This window comes from Lepidochelys kempii, chromosome 6, assembly GCF_965140265.1.
Source record: "Lepidochelys kempii isolate rLepKem1 chromosome 6, rLepKem1.hap2, whole genome shotgun sequence".
Taxonomy (NCBI): domain Eukaryota; kingdom Metazoa; phylum Chordata; order Testudines; family Cheloniidae; genus Lepidochelys; species Lepidochelys kempii.
The window spans coordinates 81,370,445-81,387,253 of record NC_133261.1 but is presented as its reverse complement, the minus strand read 5'-3'; the positions used below and the strand labels follow the sequence as shown (position 1 = coordinate 81,387,253).

At 42.4% G+C, this 16,809-nt stretch overlaps 1 protein-coding gene across 6 annotated transcripts in view; it reads left to right on the top strand.

The window, feature by feature from the left end:
• The first annotated feature begins 8,528 nt into the window (after nt 1-8,528).
• The window catches only part of NOVA1 (NOVA alternative splicing regulator 1), a 229,813-nt gene continuing 221,532 nt past the window's right edge, over nt 8,529-16,809 (top strand). For 2 of the 6 annotated variants that reach the window (XM_073348902.1, XM_073348901.1), the window contains exons 1-2: nt 8,529-9,261; nt 11,447-11,590. In XM_073348902.1, the coding sequence (XP_073205003.1) occupies nt 9,126-9,261; nt 11,447-11,590 (280 nt within the window). In that variant the 5' untranslated portion in view covers nt 8,529-9,125. Of the gene's footprint in view, nt 9,262-9,330; nt 9,427-10,105; nt 10,238-11,446; nt 11,591-16,809 lie in introns of those variants that run through there. The other 4 variants (XM_073348907.1, XM_073348903.1, XM_073348905.1 and 1 more) reach the window with 4 other exon arrangements.

Sequence of the window (16,809 nt, the reverse complement as noted above, 5' to 3'; positions counted from 1 at the left end):
CAAGCATTGTTCTTGATGACATTCATGACTGCAAAGCTGGATTCACACATATACATGGATTCAAACACTGAGCACCGGGAGGGAAAATGTCTTGAGGTTTGTATACTTTTGTGTCCAGATAATCATGATTTCAGTGTTCTTGAATTCATTTTTCAGCACATCTGAGGTCTGCAGGTTGACTAGTTCCAGCTGCAGCATATTCTCACCTTTACAGGGAGGACCTTATGGGGATGAGATGGGAAGTCACCCTCAGGTGTCATGGAGAAAAGGTCATGTACAAAGCCAATTACATCGTTTGGCATGCAAAAATCTCCATATTGAACACTGAAGTTGTTCCTTAGCTTTTGAAGGAAACTTGTCACGAGGCGACTGATCACATTATCTGCTTCCATTGCTGATCAGGGTGTTGCAGAGTTGAATGAAGTGCAAAGATTCCCAGAGCTCAAATCTAAGAGAAATATCTCCAGCTTCTTCTGAAAAGCTTCTATTTTCTTATCTTGGCCTTGCAGCTGTACATTCAGGATACTCAGGTGGTCATATATGTTGCATAGAATTGCTACTTTGACTAAGAATTCAGTATCTTCTAGAAGGACCAGATATTCAGCTGCCTTCTTGTGGGTGCTCTACTGACGGTAATCAACAATGTGAGCCTTGAGTTTGCAGAAGTATGCCAGCAATGTACCCTTACTAAGTCAGCAAATGTCATTATAGAGAAGATCTTCATGGTTTGCAGAGGACTCAATGACCAACTCACAAAATAGTCTGTGCTGCAGACTTGAGGAGGCTCTGCTGAAACTGATTATTTTAATCACAGCCTCCATGACATCTTTCAGTTCCTCACTCAGCTTGGCACACAGCACACTTCGATGTATGATATAGTGCAGTGCTTTCATTTGTAGTGCCACTTCTGCCAGTCATGTCTCAAGACCACTCTGAGACATGCCCAGCATTGAAGGTGCTCCATCAGTTACCAGAAGACAGATCTTGCTTAGTAAGAGTCCTTGTTGCTCAAACACTGCACTGATTTTCTCAAATATGATGTCGCCTGTGACATACATTTCCAGAGGTATCAAATTCAAGAGTTCCTTTCAGAGGACGTGGCCATTAAAGTATGTCATAAAAACATAGCTGTGCTATATTCTTATTGTCTGGTCATCAATGGCCAACAACACAAACTCAGCACCTTTCAGTCCTTTCAACAAAAAATAAAGCACTTCAGCATCCAAGGCCTAGACAGGATGCACTGTTGTTGCATCTGACAGGGGAACTTGCTTGGCAGCATTCACAATGGCCTCCTTTGTCTTCTCATCAGCTACCACCTAATGGAGAATAGACAATGTATGCTCTTTGACAGTTACAGAATCAATGCAGGGCTTTTTCTTTCATCCAGAGTCCAGGCCACTCATAGAGAAGCTTCCTTAGTCATCTTCTTTCGTGATGCAGAACTTGTGAGAAAATTTCCCCATAACTGGAAAATATAATCATGGAGTCTATCTTTGATCACCCCGTGTCCAAGTTCAAAGGATAACAGTTGTTGAAAACTGGTTGGTTCATCTGAGAGTATCCTGGGCCTGGCACATGCTGGCTTGGAGCCAGGGTCGCCTGGCAGGGGAGCCCAGGGACTGGAGCTGGAGCTGGGTACAGCAGAGCCCCCAGCATGGAACAGAAAGGAACAGCTGATGCCAGCAAGCCAAAGGGTTGTGCATCTGTGGGCTACATCTGGACTGTGGGCTGCCAGTTGTAGAACAATGTTTTAGGGGAAAGAAATACAGAAAATATCAAGGAAATTAAACTTAGCCTTTAGTTAGAGCATCAGATTACATTTTTTATGGACTCTGTGATAAGAACTACCCAGATCTTGTGTCCAGGTCTAGAATGAAGAGCAGTCCCTTCATTATGTATACTCACTGCTGCAAAAAAGGAGAGATGAAGCATGGGGTGTTGGTATCCCACTATAACCCCTTTTCATTTACTGGCCAGAGTAGGTGGCCAGGCAGAAGAGGGGAAGTAAGATGCACTCTTTGAAGAGCTGCAATAACCTGCCGCTTGTATCATTCCCAAACCCTCCCTACCCCCAAAGCAAGAAGGAAGCAAGTGATGAATTGTGCCACAGAGGTGTGTCTCTGAGGCAGAATACCACCTTGGAGCTCTTCCTGGGGCCCTGGTCCAAGCTGTGCCTACCCCAAAAAGATGTAAATGATGCATTTTGATCCTGATCCAACTTTCCATTGATTTCAATGGGATTAGGATCAGGGCCTTAAGGATGCAGCTGAATGATAATAACATTTGACGGGCAAAAGATTTCAGTTAAAATACCTAGTATACACTAGGGTTAAGAACTGTTCATCACCATATAAACAGAATACTAGCAGGGAGTGGCCTGAGTGTAGTGCACACCTGTCATAAAATTATTATTATATTATTACAGTGGTTCCTAGAGTCCCCAACCCAGATTGGAGGACCATGGTGCTAGGCACTGCACAAACACAGTAAAGACAGTCCCTGTTCGAAATAGCTTAAAATCTAAATAAATAAGATGAGATGAATGGTGGAGGGGAAACAGAGGCACAGTCATGCAGCAGGTCAGTGCAATGCTGGAACTAGAACCAGATTCTCAGCCTAGGGCTCTGTTGACTACACCACAATGTTAGAATCAGAAGAGTCTGTGGCAGTTTGGAATGGCAGGTGGCAGTTGGCTGAGCTGAGTTTCTGCTGTAGTGTAGACAGCTTTATATCCTGGTTGAAACTCCACAAAAAGCCCTTTTGGTGAACACACAGGGTATGCCTGTACTTGGAGCTGGGGATGTAATTAGGAGCTGTAGGATGTAAAATAGAAAGTAGCTGCAGCAGTGTGAGCTGCGTGTGTGTTTGGGGGAGTGGGGGATAGCCATCCCAAGCTTGTATCCGTCCGAGACCCTAGGCACATACGTGGAGTGGCTAACCTATTCCACTGTTTGCACTGCCATGACTACACACTCTATTTTTAGTACACAAGCTCCATAAAAGCTAGTGTGAGTATGTCTCCTTGAGCTGGGAATGACAGCTCAAGTTCCAAGTGTAGACCTATCCATAGAATCAGCGACTGCTGAAAACTGACAAAGTAAACAAAATGAGCCTGTTTCTTCTCTCTCACAATTTTTACATCAGTGCAAGTCCATTGATTACAGTAGAATTGCTTTTGATTTACACTAGTTTAGTCATAGGAGGATCCAAATCAGTCTTTGGGGAGCAGTAGATAAATAGGTACGTTAACTGAAGATAAAGGGGACCTGATTATCTATTCCTGTCACTCCATTAATATAAAGGGCCTTACATTACTTGGTAGGAATGGCTGCTGAGTGATGCCCCCTATTTTAGGCAGTCCTCTGACCACTGCAGAGCTACCAGAATGGCTCCATACAAGCATCTCTTCTGGCCCCCAAGGCATGTGTCAGGGAGCGATAGGGCATGATCAAGACCTGAGGCTGCCCTAACTTACAGTGAAGTCCAGGTAGGACGCCAGTTAACCTGAGAGTACAAGAAGTGCCGAGATCGCTTACCCTGCAGTGGGCAGGGACTTCTGACTGGAAAAAGGACTGAGGGCCAAATCTGATTCTTTGAACAAAGCCCAAATTAATAAGCTTTTCAAATGGAATATCAGTGTAGACTGTGTGGGAGAACAGGATTCTATCTCGCAGGTACAGGAATGACTGCTTCTCTTTCATTCCCCTTTATGCAGAGAGTATTGTTGAGAGGATCCAAATGAATATGGCCACATCTACATTCCTTTGACTTGCCACTACTCAAGCTCTTACCTACTTCATTATCAGCAATGATATGTGACATGTAATGGTTTGGGAGTTGTCTATAATGAATAGTGGACACATGATGGTACTGCTATAGTTTTAGCAAAGCATACCTGGAGAAGGAGAGGAAGCAAGATTTAGGCTAAAGAGTAACTGAGTAACTTCTTCAAAATTTAGGTTAAAGATTTTTTGAAGAGTTTCCATGTCAGTTAATGCAAGGATACTAATAGTTTAGTAATTAGATTATTGGGTAAAGAAGTTACAATAGTAAGAAATGAGAGTAAAAATAAAGGAGATTTTAAAGAGGAAATAGTTTGTAGGGTTCACAGCTTTCATTTTAGCAGGACAAAACTTTTCCTGGAATCCCAGCTACCTATGGACAACAAACAACTGCCAATGACATCCTCAACACTTGGATAAGTATCAAACCTGTTTTCTTTTACTGGCCGGGGTTTTGTTTAAGTGGTTGGCTTTTATCTATGGATTATTGGCAGCTGTCATGTTCTGCATGAGGGAGAAAAAAATGTTTATTTTATCCTGTTTATTAGCAGGAAGAGAAATGTCCAGCACCACTGCAGGAAATGCAGGGCCCACTCCTGCTCTCAGTGTAGTGTCTCATTAACTGGAAACAGAATTGGGTCTCAGACAGTTGCAGTTTGAATTCTCTTGGTCTTGAAATGTAGTGAACATTATCAGATTCCTGAGGCCCTGTTGCTGCGTAATTAGTTTACACGAACGCCACTATCCCACACCTTTGCCAACTAAGGATGTTTTACAATAGTAAGCAAAGCTTTCAAGATGTGACAACTTGCATTTGTACTGGATATGTTCCCCCAACCTTGACTGAGCTGGACAAAAGGATCTATCTAGTAGAGACTGCTCTGTTGCTCTGTTAAGCATCTAGCCAGGAGAGGACTCCATAAAAGAGATCTGCTTGGGCTAACTTTTTATGCTCAACCTGGACCCAAGCACACCCACCCTGACCCTGAGAGGGTTGAATCATTTTATGACCCAACCCCGCCCCAATGCCTATCGGCCCTGCTCCTGCCATGTGCTGCCCCTGCTGCTGCGCAGGGTATACTGTGGAGTGAGAGGTACTGTGACTCCTTGGCATTCTCACTATGCAGCATGCACAGAACAGCAAGGTGGCAATGGCCAGCAGGAGTGGGCCAAGCTGCTGCTAAGGCACTGACCCTACAAGCAGGAAGAATCTGATCCGACCTGGTTGTTTTCGGACTTGATTCAGATCCAACACTTTTAGTCAGATCCTACCAGGCTCAAGTTGGGTTTCAAGGCTCTACTCCATAATGCTAGGGGAACAGAAAAAAGGAAGTAACATCCTGATGTGGTGGGGAAAGCTGATGGCTGCGCGCGAGAAGGTTGGCTGCATCAGCCTCAGAACTGGATGTGGAGGGAAGGCTGGAAGTAGGTAGTGGGGAGAAGTAGGGGACTGGAAAAGTGAGAACCGAGCAGAGGGATGGGGTAGCTGCAATCCGAAGATACAGGGCAGTGGCCTGCAAGCAGTAGATGTGAGATAACTGCATGTGTGACAACAGGATGACAGCGCTCATGGCCCCAACAGGACACAGACAGAAGAGTTGGGCTCTTGCTTCAGTGGTTATGGGAATGAGGCGGGATTAGAGGGAATATCCCTGACAGTAGGTTGGAGGAGACTTATTATTTTATTATTTGTATTACCATGGAGTATATAGTCCTTTATACCCTGTACTGGACTGAACTGCAATGATCTTTATTGGAACTGTTAAAGTAATTGTGCTTAGGGTATTTCCCTATAAGCCTGGTTTCTGGCAGGCTTAGTAAAGTAATTCTCTCTAGAGTGGTGGTTCTCAAACTATTTACCATTGTGGGCTGCATATGCAGCTCTCTATGTGTTATGTGGGCCGCATCCACACAATATATATACTACCTGTGTGGCCCCGAGGATGTTACATGGGTCGCAGCTGTATGCTGATTGGGCTACAAGCAGCCCATGGGTTGAGAGCAGGGGTTCTCAACCTTTTTCTTTCTGAGCCCCCGCAGCATGCTATAAAACCTCCATGGACCTCCTGTGTCACAACTGATTTTCTACATATAAAAGCTGGGATAGCAAACAGGGCAATTGCTTGGGGGCCTCATACCACAGGGTGCCCTATGAAGCTAAGCTGCTCAGGCTTCGGCTTCAGCCCCAAGTGGTGGGGCTCAGGGCCTTGGGCTTCAGCCCCATGCAGTGGGGCTTCGGCTTTCTGCCTTGGGCCTCAGTGACTCTGATGCTCGCCCTGCTTGATGGACCCCCTGAAACCTGCTTGCCCCAGACTCCTGATTGAGAACCATTGCTGTAGAGCATGGTGAGTCCCCATAAACTCTCATAGAGCCTGTAAAGACTAGTGTTCCTACCTTGTAGTACGCAGGGCAAACTACTAGATATTTAGTGGGATTGGTGTACAACACTCACAATGACATTCTGCAGTGTGATTTGTCAACAAAACAAAGTGTCAACTCTTGGCCAGAACCTGGCATCACTGAATTCTAAGAGTTTTGTCTTCAAGGGTGTGCAGAGCTGAATGTAGTGGCTGTACTCAGGAAGTTAAAGATAAGCACATGAATAAGTCTTTGCAGGATTGCAGACTAAATCTGTAACTTCATAGAAAAGTGGACTTTAAGAAGTTATCTGGTGTTGCGCTCTCCTCCAAAGTGATGTTTCGGTACATTCTTGAACTTTAATTAGTCTGTATGTTTCTGAAGAGAAAATGTTATTCACAAGAAGGGGTTCTGGCCCCAATATGCTATTCTGGCAGCATATAGGGCAATAAACAGCACAGCAAGGAACTGAAGGAGAATTCCATTGGTGAAGGCAGTGCTGTTTCTATGCTGGCTCTTCCTTGCAAGCCCTTATGATAGTGGTATTTAAAAAGTCAATCATGTGATGTTCTGTCAGGGTACTGTGCATTTGTACTGGTTAACTTAGTTGTGTGTTCAAAAATTTACCAAAGGTTTGTATTATATATTTATTGTATGGCACATAGTAAATTGCTCTGCCTCCATAAATGTGATAATCTGAGATTTGCTTTGATTGAAGCCGTAGTTCTCTTGACCACTTACCTAATTTAGACTGGAACTCAGCCACTTGTTCTTTGCAGGAGGATCCTTCCATGGAATTTCTTTGCACTGTACTAGATGTCCCTGTGGTGTCTAGCTTAATGCTTTCAGACTGTGCAATTTTTTTTTATTTTACAAAAGTTTTCTTTCAAATAACCTAGGAACTTTAATCAAAAAACTGCATTCGTGATGTTAGGGATGAAGTTAAGCACTCAAAGTCAGGCAAGTTAATGCCAAAGTAAATTTGAAAGAGACAGTTACAACTGTGGTCCTTTATGGCTTTGAATGTTACTATTACATAATTTTTGACCGTCTTCCTAGGTGCGTCATCCGAGGTGCATGGATAGGGCCCTATCAAATTCACAGCCACGAAAAAAGCATCACGGACCTTGAAAAATGGTCTCACCGCGTGAAATCTGGTCTTTTGTTTGCTTTTACCCTATACTATACAGATTTCATGGGGGAGACCAGCATTACTCAAATTGGGAGTCCTGGCCAAAAAGGCAGTTGCAGGGGGGAGGGTCAGAAGGTTTTTTTTTGGGGGGAGGGGTAGTCACAGTATTGCCACCCTTACTTCTGTGCTGCCTTCAGAGTTGGTCGGCCGGAGAGCAGCGGCTGTTGGCCAGGCACCCAGATCTGGAGGCAGTGCCCTGCCCGCAGGAGCGCAGAAGTATGGGTGGCAATACCATACCATGCCGCCCTTACTTTGTGCTGCTGTCTTCAAAGCTGAGTGGCCAGAGAGTGGCAGTTGCTGACTGAGGCCCCAGCTCTGCAGGCAACAGCGCAGAAGTAAGGGTGCCAATACCATCCCATCCCATCCTTCCTTCCGTGCTGCTGCTGATGGCGGCTCTGCCTTTAGAGGTGGGTTCCCAGCCAGAAGCCGCTGCTCAGCTCTGAAGGCAGCAGCAGCAGTGCAGAAGTAACAGTAGCAGTACCGCACCCCGCACCCCAACTCCTTTTGGGTTCAGGACCCTTACAATTACAACACTGTGAAATTTCAGATTTAAGTTGCTGAAATCATGACATTTATGATTTTTAAAATCCTGTGACTGTGAAATTGACCTAAATGGAGCCTGAATTTGGTCAGACCCAAGGCATGGAGTATGATGTGTACTATTAATGACTTTCACAGTGTTTTATTTTCTGGTATACCCAAAGATGCGGACTACACACGGCTCTCTAAGGCTGTGGAAAAAAAACCTGTGTACTATCCAATTGCACTGTGGGAGGAATCGTTATGCTCCTGTATGGAAAGACATTAACCTAGAAATAGTGCGGACGAACAGAGGGGAACCTTAACTAGGACGTTTCCCGGCTATTTCAGTCTTCACTCCCCAACCCAGGTACTTGGTAGGGTAGGTGTTATTAGGTTAGCTCTAATTCCGCAGGCGCACTCTCCACATGCCCACCCGCCCCGGGGTGGTGGGCACACTGGCCGCATGCCCCCCCCCCCAGCATGCGGTTTAGCTTCCTCAGCCCCCCCGCTTTGTCTTCCGCCCACCCTTTCTGATTGGCTAAGCGCTTCAATCCGAACCTCACATTCCTCACCTCCGATTGGCTCAGCCTCCCGCCTATCTTCCCAAGAAGCCCCGCCTTTCTTTTTATTCTCCTCCCACCCCCAAATCTCGGCCCCCTCCCCCGTCTCTCTCCCTCCTTGTGTGTAGCTCCGCTGAGGCTGGCTGGCCCCGCTGCACGGAGGAACCGGCAAGCTCTGCGTGCGCGCGCGGCGCAGCCTCCACCCCGGTACGCACAGCCCCGTAAGTGCGAGCGAGAATGAGAGCCCGAGAGCAGCCACCAGCAGCCGCCCCGCACCAGCCCCCGGCGCAGGACTAGAGCAGGGAGAGACTGAAGGGGGCACGGAGGCAGCGTGAATCCTCTGGCAGACTCCCACTCGCTGGCTCACCTGCCATCCCCATCGCTCCCTCCCTCCTGTCTCACTCATTCTCTCCCCTCCCCTCTTCTCCCACTCACACTCTCCCTCCTCTGTCTTACTCTTTCGCTTCCCCTCTCCCCCCTCCGATCCCCCCGTCTCCCTTCTCCTCCTGGCACTGCACTGCAGCTGCTCCTCCGGCCAGTCCCGCCGCTTCTCTTCCCTTCCCCCCCGGGCCAGCCCCGGAGCATCCTCGGCACCCCGCGCGGAGCTCCGCCGTCCCGAGGGGGGACAGAGAACGGGACGAGCCCCGTCCCCGCCCTGCCCCCCGCCTCCCCAAGGAAGAGACCATTCTGCTCCTGGCCGCGGCGAACATGATGGCGGCAGCTCCCATCCAGCAGAACGGGACCCACACCGGGGTTCCTATAGACTTGGACCCGCCGGACTCCCGCAAAAGACCGCTCGAAGCGCCCCCCGAAGCCGGCAGCACCAAGAGGACCAACACGGGCGGTGGGTATCCCCCCCCCCCCCCGCAGCACCCTCCTTCCGCCCGCCCACCTTCCCTCCTACCTGCCTCCCCGCACCGTGCCCCGGCGGGAGGCCCTTCCCGGCGGCCGCGGGGGCTGAAGTGCCCCGCAGAATTCACCGGGGCTCCGGCACAATTGTTCAAAAAGGGTAAAAACCGAACGGGGGGGCGGGGAGGGGAAGCGCCCGGGACTCATGGGGGCGGTTGAACCAGCCTTACGCCGCCTGCTGCTGCCGGGACCCGGCTCCCTGACCTCCCGCGGACGGGGCCGCGCCACAGGGCCGGGGTCTGGAGGGGAGCGGAAGGCTGCCCCCCGGGAGGACTCACCCCCCTGCTGGGCACGGCCAGCACCTGACCCCGCAGCGCGTCTCGGACCGGCCGGGGAAGCGGCTCTGTGGCCCGGGGCCGCGCTGAAGGCTGCGGAGGGGGCTCCGTCCGGCGTGGGGGGGGGGTGGCACTACTCCCGGGGTGCAGCAGCCTTATAACTTATCATTCATCAAAATGGCGTCGGTTTTCAGACTCTAGCAGTCTTTTGGGTTTAATATCCATCGGGGTGGGTATGCAGCCGTGACCCTATAGGGGCTGGAGTGGGCACAGGGGGCTCCTGCTGCCCCAGCACCCGACCGATACGTTAGCGAAGATAAATAAATAAATGGCAGCTGGGTGGCAGGGGGATGGCGAAGGCGCTCTCCCCCTTTTCCAGCTGCTGGCTCACAAGCTGGATTTAAATCTTGACCGGTGTTTCCCATTTCCTTGGCCTCACTTCATCTGTCAGTGTGACACTGTTGCATTGATTTGGCTTGTTGGGGTTGGGGGGTGTTGGAGTGGGGGGAGTTGTCTCTGGTGCGGTGACTTGTTAGTTAACATCCTGCTCTTCCTGGATGAGATGAGTTATAACGGGACTAGCATCTCCTCTTTTCATTTGCACTGGAGTCATCATAACAATGCACCGAGGCAGAGGTGAATTTATTCATCCAATATTAAGAAAAGCATTCTGTATGATAATGTATTGTACCTATATTTAATATAAATGGGGACTGTGGTATTCCATCTGCACTATTTGGGATGCTTATACCCTTTCATAGGGACAGTGAGATGGACCTGAATCTGCTCCTATTTATTTTTTAAACAAACTTTATAGAGAACTCTATTTTATGATAAAATTTTGAGATTGGTTTTCAGGACTTCTAGTCATATACCCTTGTATAGTTTTCACCTTTTTCAGAGCCAGTGTTCTAAAGGTCCTTAGACTCATTGCTGCTGGATCAGTAAAGGAAAGGAGCACAGTTGCAAGATGAGGCTGGGAAACATTCGTTTCATTCATTGTATATATTTTCCAGTTCTGATTCTGGGTTTTGTTATCCAACGGTGGGGGGAGGATTGGCATTATCACTTTTACATGTATTTAAAATAAGTGATTTAAGCTTTTGATCAATTGGGAAAAATTCTTCTTAATGTCTTTTAATTAATGAGCTTAAAAGAGATCACTGTCGCCTAAGAAGTGCTAAAGAAATACATCAGGATTACTTAGGCAAGTGTTCCATCCACACCATGTTGGGTTGTTTTCTTGGCAGTGGCTGAAATGCTTGGAAAATAAAACTCCACATTTGGGGTGGGTTTTTGGTAGGAAACTAGTTGTTTTGCCCACTTAAGAAGAAAGCAGGCAATAGGTAATTGCTGTTCTCATGCATTTGCTAATGTCAAACAAAGAGCCCATCACTTTATCATTCTTTTCTTTTTAAAAAAGTTTTGGCATTTCTGTAGCAGTATTTTTAGTGAGGGTTGTGATTTGTCGTCATGCATGTTTTGTGCACTTTTTTTTTTTTTTTTGGAAGGGGTCAATTTGTTTAATTGTACCATGGTAACAGCTAGAACTGGAACAGTTCCGTCTTCAGAAATACAACTCAATTTTTGTCATTTGTTTTCATGCTTTCAGAAAATTAAGGAAAATGGATAGATTCTTTAATTTCCACTGAGTGACTATGTAAATCATTTAAAATGGCAAATGCATATTCCATGCATTTCTTATAGAATGATGCAACTGGTTAGATGTATAGTTGTGCATGTATTAATAGGTATGTTCACATATTTACTGATTTTTTTTTGTGGGCATGTGGGAGAACAAAAGTTTTGTAAACCAAATTAACCTTGCATATCTCAATTTTTCAGAGGATGGCCAGTATTTTCTAAAGGTCCTCATACCTAGTTATGCTGCTGGATCTATAATTGGGAAGGGAGGACAGACAATTGTTCAGTTGCAGAAAGAGACTGGGGCGACCATCAAGCTGTCTAAATCCAAAGATTTTTACCCAGGTAGGTGCAAATATTAGCAGTTTACTTTTAAATCCCAAGGGAAATATATACGTGATGTATGTGGTTTATGCATTGAAGAGTAAGCTTCTCAGTGCAGTCGGAAGCATTATTGAGCAGAGAAGTACACTACAACATGTTACAGTGAGCATATGAACAGTCTTATCTTAATTTGTTTATGGAATTGACTGGGTATTATCTAATAATTTAGTGGCCATAAAATATGGCTAAAGTTATTTAGAATATTACTGCAGGAAAACATTTTTGTGAATATATTTTCTGAGCACTTTTTTATTACAAAAAAACCCCTACTTTTAAAGAACGAACCTTGACAGCTGGCATTAAAAATGGGTATGCTTCTGAAGTTTTCAGACATCATTGTAAGGCAATTAAGCTAGAATGAATAAAAATGAGAGGCTGCTTCTTAAAGAATGGGCCATTTACTTTAAATCCATTACGTATCTTCTTTCTGCATCATTGGTTTGTTCACTGGCCCTGGAGTGAAGTAAAGAGGACAAGTGCTACTGCTCTTCAGGTGTTTTCTTTAGATTGTGTTTAATATGAGTACGAAAGGAAAATCTATGATATGAAAGGAAATATAATACTTCAGATGAATAAGAAAATAGGTGTGTTTTGTGCATACTGTATTTATGCAAACAACAAAGCATTCAATATTTATATGCACAGAGTGCCTGTTTTTATTACAGCTTTTTCTCATTTTTTGATCAAAATGTTATAAATAGCAGGTCATGCATAATGATCTGCATCATTTTGAACTTCTGCAAAATATTTCTGTCGCTCCATCTTAAGTTTGACTTTCTTTCTGAAGATTAACAAATTAGTATCTACTAATTGGACTTCTAGTCTGAATTGAAATCTATCTAATTTTTTATTGACTGTGAATAATTTACTACATAGCTATCATTTCGCCAGTGTTCTGGTTTTGCAACTTTGAACTCTGGCTAGTAATTCAGAGTCGAGGTGCCTAGATATTGTTAATATTTCTTTTTTGTGGGGAAGATAAAGCCGTTTTGCATTTGGTGAGCTAATTTAGAAAATTCAGTCATCTTGCTGAAACAGCAAAGACAGCTGGCATGAGTGTAAGCAGAGCATGAGCATTTGGAGTATTTCAGTTTCCTGTCCACTCTGTTTCACTGTCAAGCAGAAGTGGATCATTTATTCTCTATGGAAAGATTGTAATTATTTTGAAATGGTCATTTTGATATGGAAATGGAAAATGCACCTGTTGTTTTTTCTTATAGATGCAATTTATAGCGTTCTAATGTACTAACACAGTTAAAATAAGTTTAGATTTTCTATGAAATGAAATAGTTCTGTAATTGCTATGCATTGTTGTTCAGAAACTTTTGTTTTGCCTTTACTTTTTTGCCTTAAGAAAGTTTTGGTAACACAATTCTTATATTCTGAAAGGTGTATTAGGGTGAAAAAATCAGTGCAGAATTGTGAAAACTCTATGGAGAAATAAAAGCGTTCAAAAGAGCCTGATTGCGGAATTAATAACGTAATCTGGGAAAAGAGCTGCAATGGTAAATTAAATTCACTGTCAATAGATGAAAATGAAATAGATTATTTGCATTATACATGAGGTGGTATCAGATGTGCAAGGATGTTGCAGAAAATTGGTGTTTATGAAGGATATTCCAAATACTAAATTATATGCCTTTTCATTTGACTATAGTTTATTTACAGTGAGTTGGAAAGGATGCACCAAAGATTATATCTTTTGTTCAGTACTCTAACATAGTTATTTTGTTCTTTTCTGATTAAATCAGAATTACATTCTTTTTTGTTCTGTAAATTATGCAGCTACAGCGGTATCAGCAGGAGTGTCCTTTGAAAATTAAAAATTAGGCAAGCCAGAATGAGATGAATAAAAAAATGTCTAATGTTTCTGTGACGTAAACAGATTCTCTCTGAAGGAAATACCAGGACAAGAGAAGTCTTGGTACAGTTTTAATTTTTCCAAGTATAGATCAATGTCCAGTTAGATATTACACAGTCTGTTTTATATATGTAGCCACACTGTAGGTCATTTGGCAGATTAATGATTTAGACATAATTTAAGAAGGACTGTTATTTGCTACAGAATGGACAGATGAGAAAAATGGATTCTCTTGTAGCTGGATCTTGTTAGTCTTTCTGTGTGCATTTGTCCACGAGCCTGTGGAATTTTCTGAGGTCCTGGCATTCTCCAAGCTGATGACTTTTTTGGGTTTCTTCCAGCCCCTCTTACATGAGGGATAAAAACCCTGCTAATCTTATACTAGTCTTATACTGTGATTCATACTGTTGAGGATTTTTTTTTTTTTTTTTGGTAGAAGTATGCAGTTATCTGAAAACCTATTTGGGTGTATATATGTTCATTAATATGTTGACTAATTTATACCTATAGTTACATTAAATATCTATTTTGCAAACACTGTATTTGTGAGGTTGCTGTTAAGCTTAAATTTTAGTGGGAAGGAGAGGAGTAACTGAAAGGGAAAGTTCAGCACGGTTTTTAAGAGTGGGTGATTTGGAAGGGAGAAGGATTGGTATATTTCACTGTGTGATCTTATGGTACAGGTATTCAATATACAGAGTAAGTCTGTCAGAATAATTTTTTTGTTTTTGTGCTTCAGAAAACTATTTACGGTAGCTTTAGAATTAAGAAGAGAGAGATCTAATTATAAGAAGTTGAAAGGAAGCATGCATTTCTAAAGTATTTCTATTTGTTAAAGGTTTTAGTTCAACAAAGGAAAAGACAGTTCATGGGCTTTATTAACAGTTGTGTGTATTCTGTTTTATGATATCAGCAGTGGGTTTTTTTTAAAGTAAATCCTATTTCTATTGCTGTTGCAAGACACTGTCCCTCTAAATTATCAAGTAACTTTTTAAAAATTGTATTGACCCATAAAATTTTACCTTCTGGTCATCTTGTTTAGAGTATATTTCATGTATGAATCTTTTGTATTCATATTGTCTACCTAGACTAATAAATCTGAAGTGAAATTGTCTAACTGTATGTTTTAAAAATGTGGGAGTAACATTTTCTGTTACAAGGTTCCAATTATATATTTGGCAAGCGGTTTCTAATCCAAAATCTGAAGTACTGATATTGTCATGATACTAATTATTAATGAAGTAAAACCTTTTGAAGGTGTTGCCATGAAAAGTTGGAGTTTTGTGTGTACTTAAATTTTGCATAGTGTAAAAAGGTGATACTTTCTTATGTTTGCACTCACTATTTTATCCAGTGCTCCATTTTTCAGAAATATAAGGAACGCTGGCCTGAAAACCACTCTAGGTATATTCTTCCTTGTTTTCCTAAACCGTTGCAAGTGAATGTCTTTACTCTTTCTTATGTGAAATTATATAATCACGTTGTTTATCTTGCAACAGGATCTTTCCTAACTTAGTGCTTGGGTGAATTTGAGTGAAGTTGATGGTTTTTCAACTATGTTGTAATATGCTAACTGAAATATATTAGAATATAGATAAAATGATATGAAGATAAAATGGAGATAAGATATTTTATTATTCTTAATTAATAGGTTAGCTGCTTTTTATTTTATGAAATTCTAGTTGGGTAGTCCTCAAACTTGGTATGGGACATTTAATGTGGAAGAACTTTTTTCCGTACAACTAAAATGTACACTTAACAAAAAGACAAAGTATACAAAACATATTTTGTGTGTTATAATGCTGTTACGTATTTACTAACTGGATTGTCTTAAGCATTCATCTTGCATGTGAAAATGAGGTGTTGTGTTTTTTTTTTTTTTTTTTTTAATTAATGCATTATTTACATGATTTCACAGGTATCTTTGGTGTGACTGTCCTCTGAAAAGTTTGTGTGTTGACTATTAAAACCTTGAAAGTGAATTGAGTGTGAAATACACAACTTTACTGAACATTTGAATAGAATACATCTAGCTTCATTACTCATATTATACTGTGTTAGGCAGGATAAATGCATGATACATCAAGCTTGTTTCCCCACTGTTTTTTTCTCTTTTTGTAATAAAGGACGTGTAACATTTTTTAATTGTTAGCTTAGAAACGAGTAGGTTCTCACTGGAAAAATACATGTAACTCCTTAAACTATTTGCAGGGTTTTTTTTTTTTTTGTTTACTTGGTTATATTAGTGTTAACATTCTAAATGAAGAGAAAATGTTATTTCTTAAGACCTAGAGAAGAGAATTATGGGATAAGAAAAATAGTTCAGCTTGTAGCATTTTGGAATATTGATGTATCTTGGTTTTTATTCCCTGATATTTGAGAATTTTATCACAGATTTCTGAAATGTTGTCAATGAGAAAGTAAGGACTTCGTAAAAAATAAATTCTAAAGCTTGACAAGCTATATTGCAGACTCTTACTCATGTGAGTAATCCTGTTTACAACAGTAGAACTGTATGAGTAAGGACTACTCATGTAAGTAAGGGTTTCTAGGATTGAGCTCTTACAGCTGCGTAGATTTGCAGACTTGTTCTAGTTTCTTAGTTTTCTACAAGTAAAAAGCCAAGGGTTGATTGCCAGCTGTTCAGAGGGAGAATTCTCAATAGGACAGCTGTCAGTTGCCTGGTTACTGGGACAGAATTAAAAAAAAAAAGTTAGCTTCTTAACTGAAAGGTCCTCAATATTTTACATTCAAAGGGAAACTGCAAATGAATGTATTCACTCACTGTGATCTAGAGATGGTTGTACATTTAGCTCCCTTGTGCATCTATTTACTAATTTCCCTTCATTTGGAAGAGGATTATAGTAGTTTTAATGATTTCATGTTCTAAAGGTGTTATGCATGTAATTTTTTCTAAGAAAAGGGTTTTCTGTGTTAGCTGAATAGGTCTTTGGTGGTGAACTTTTTGTTGAATTATTGAGTGACTTTGCAATTTCAAAAATAGTAAAAAGGAAAATTGAAAACAAGTAACAATTATGTAGACTTTTTTGTGTGCTGCATTGAAATGGCTAGCTAACTCTCAACAATAATACTCATACAAACCTGTTACGCGAAATAAAGATAGCAGAATAATGAACAAAACTCTAAGATCATCACATGGAAATGAAAACCACCAGAACTTTATTCTTGTTGTTTATTATGTGACAGAACTTCTCTATCAGAGAATGTTTTATATTTTAGAAGTAAATTAAAGGGTTTCTAATGACGATATACTGCACTTGTTTTTTCATATAGTCAAGTTATGTGTAAATTGAATGGA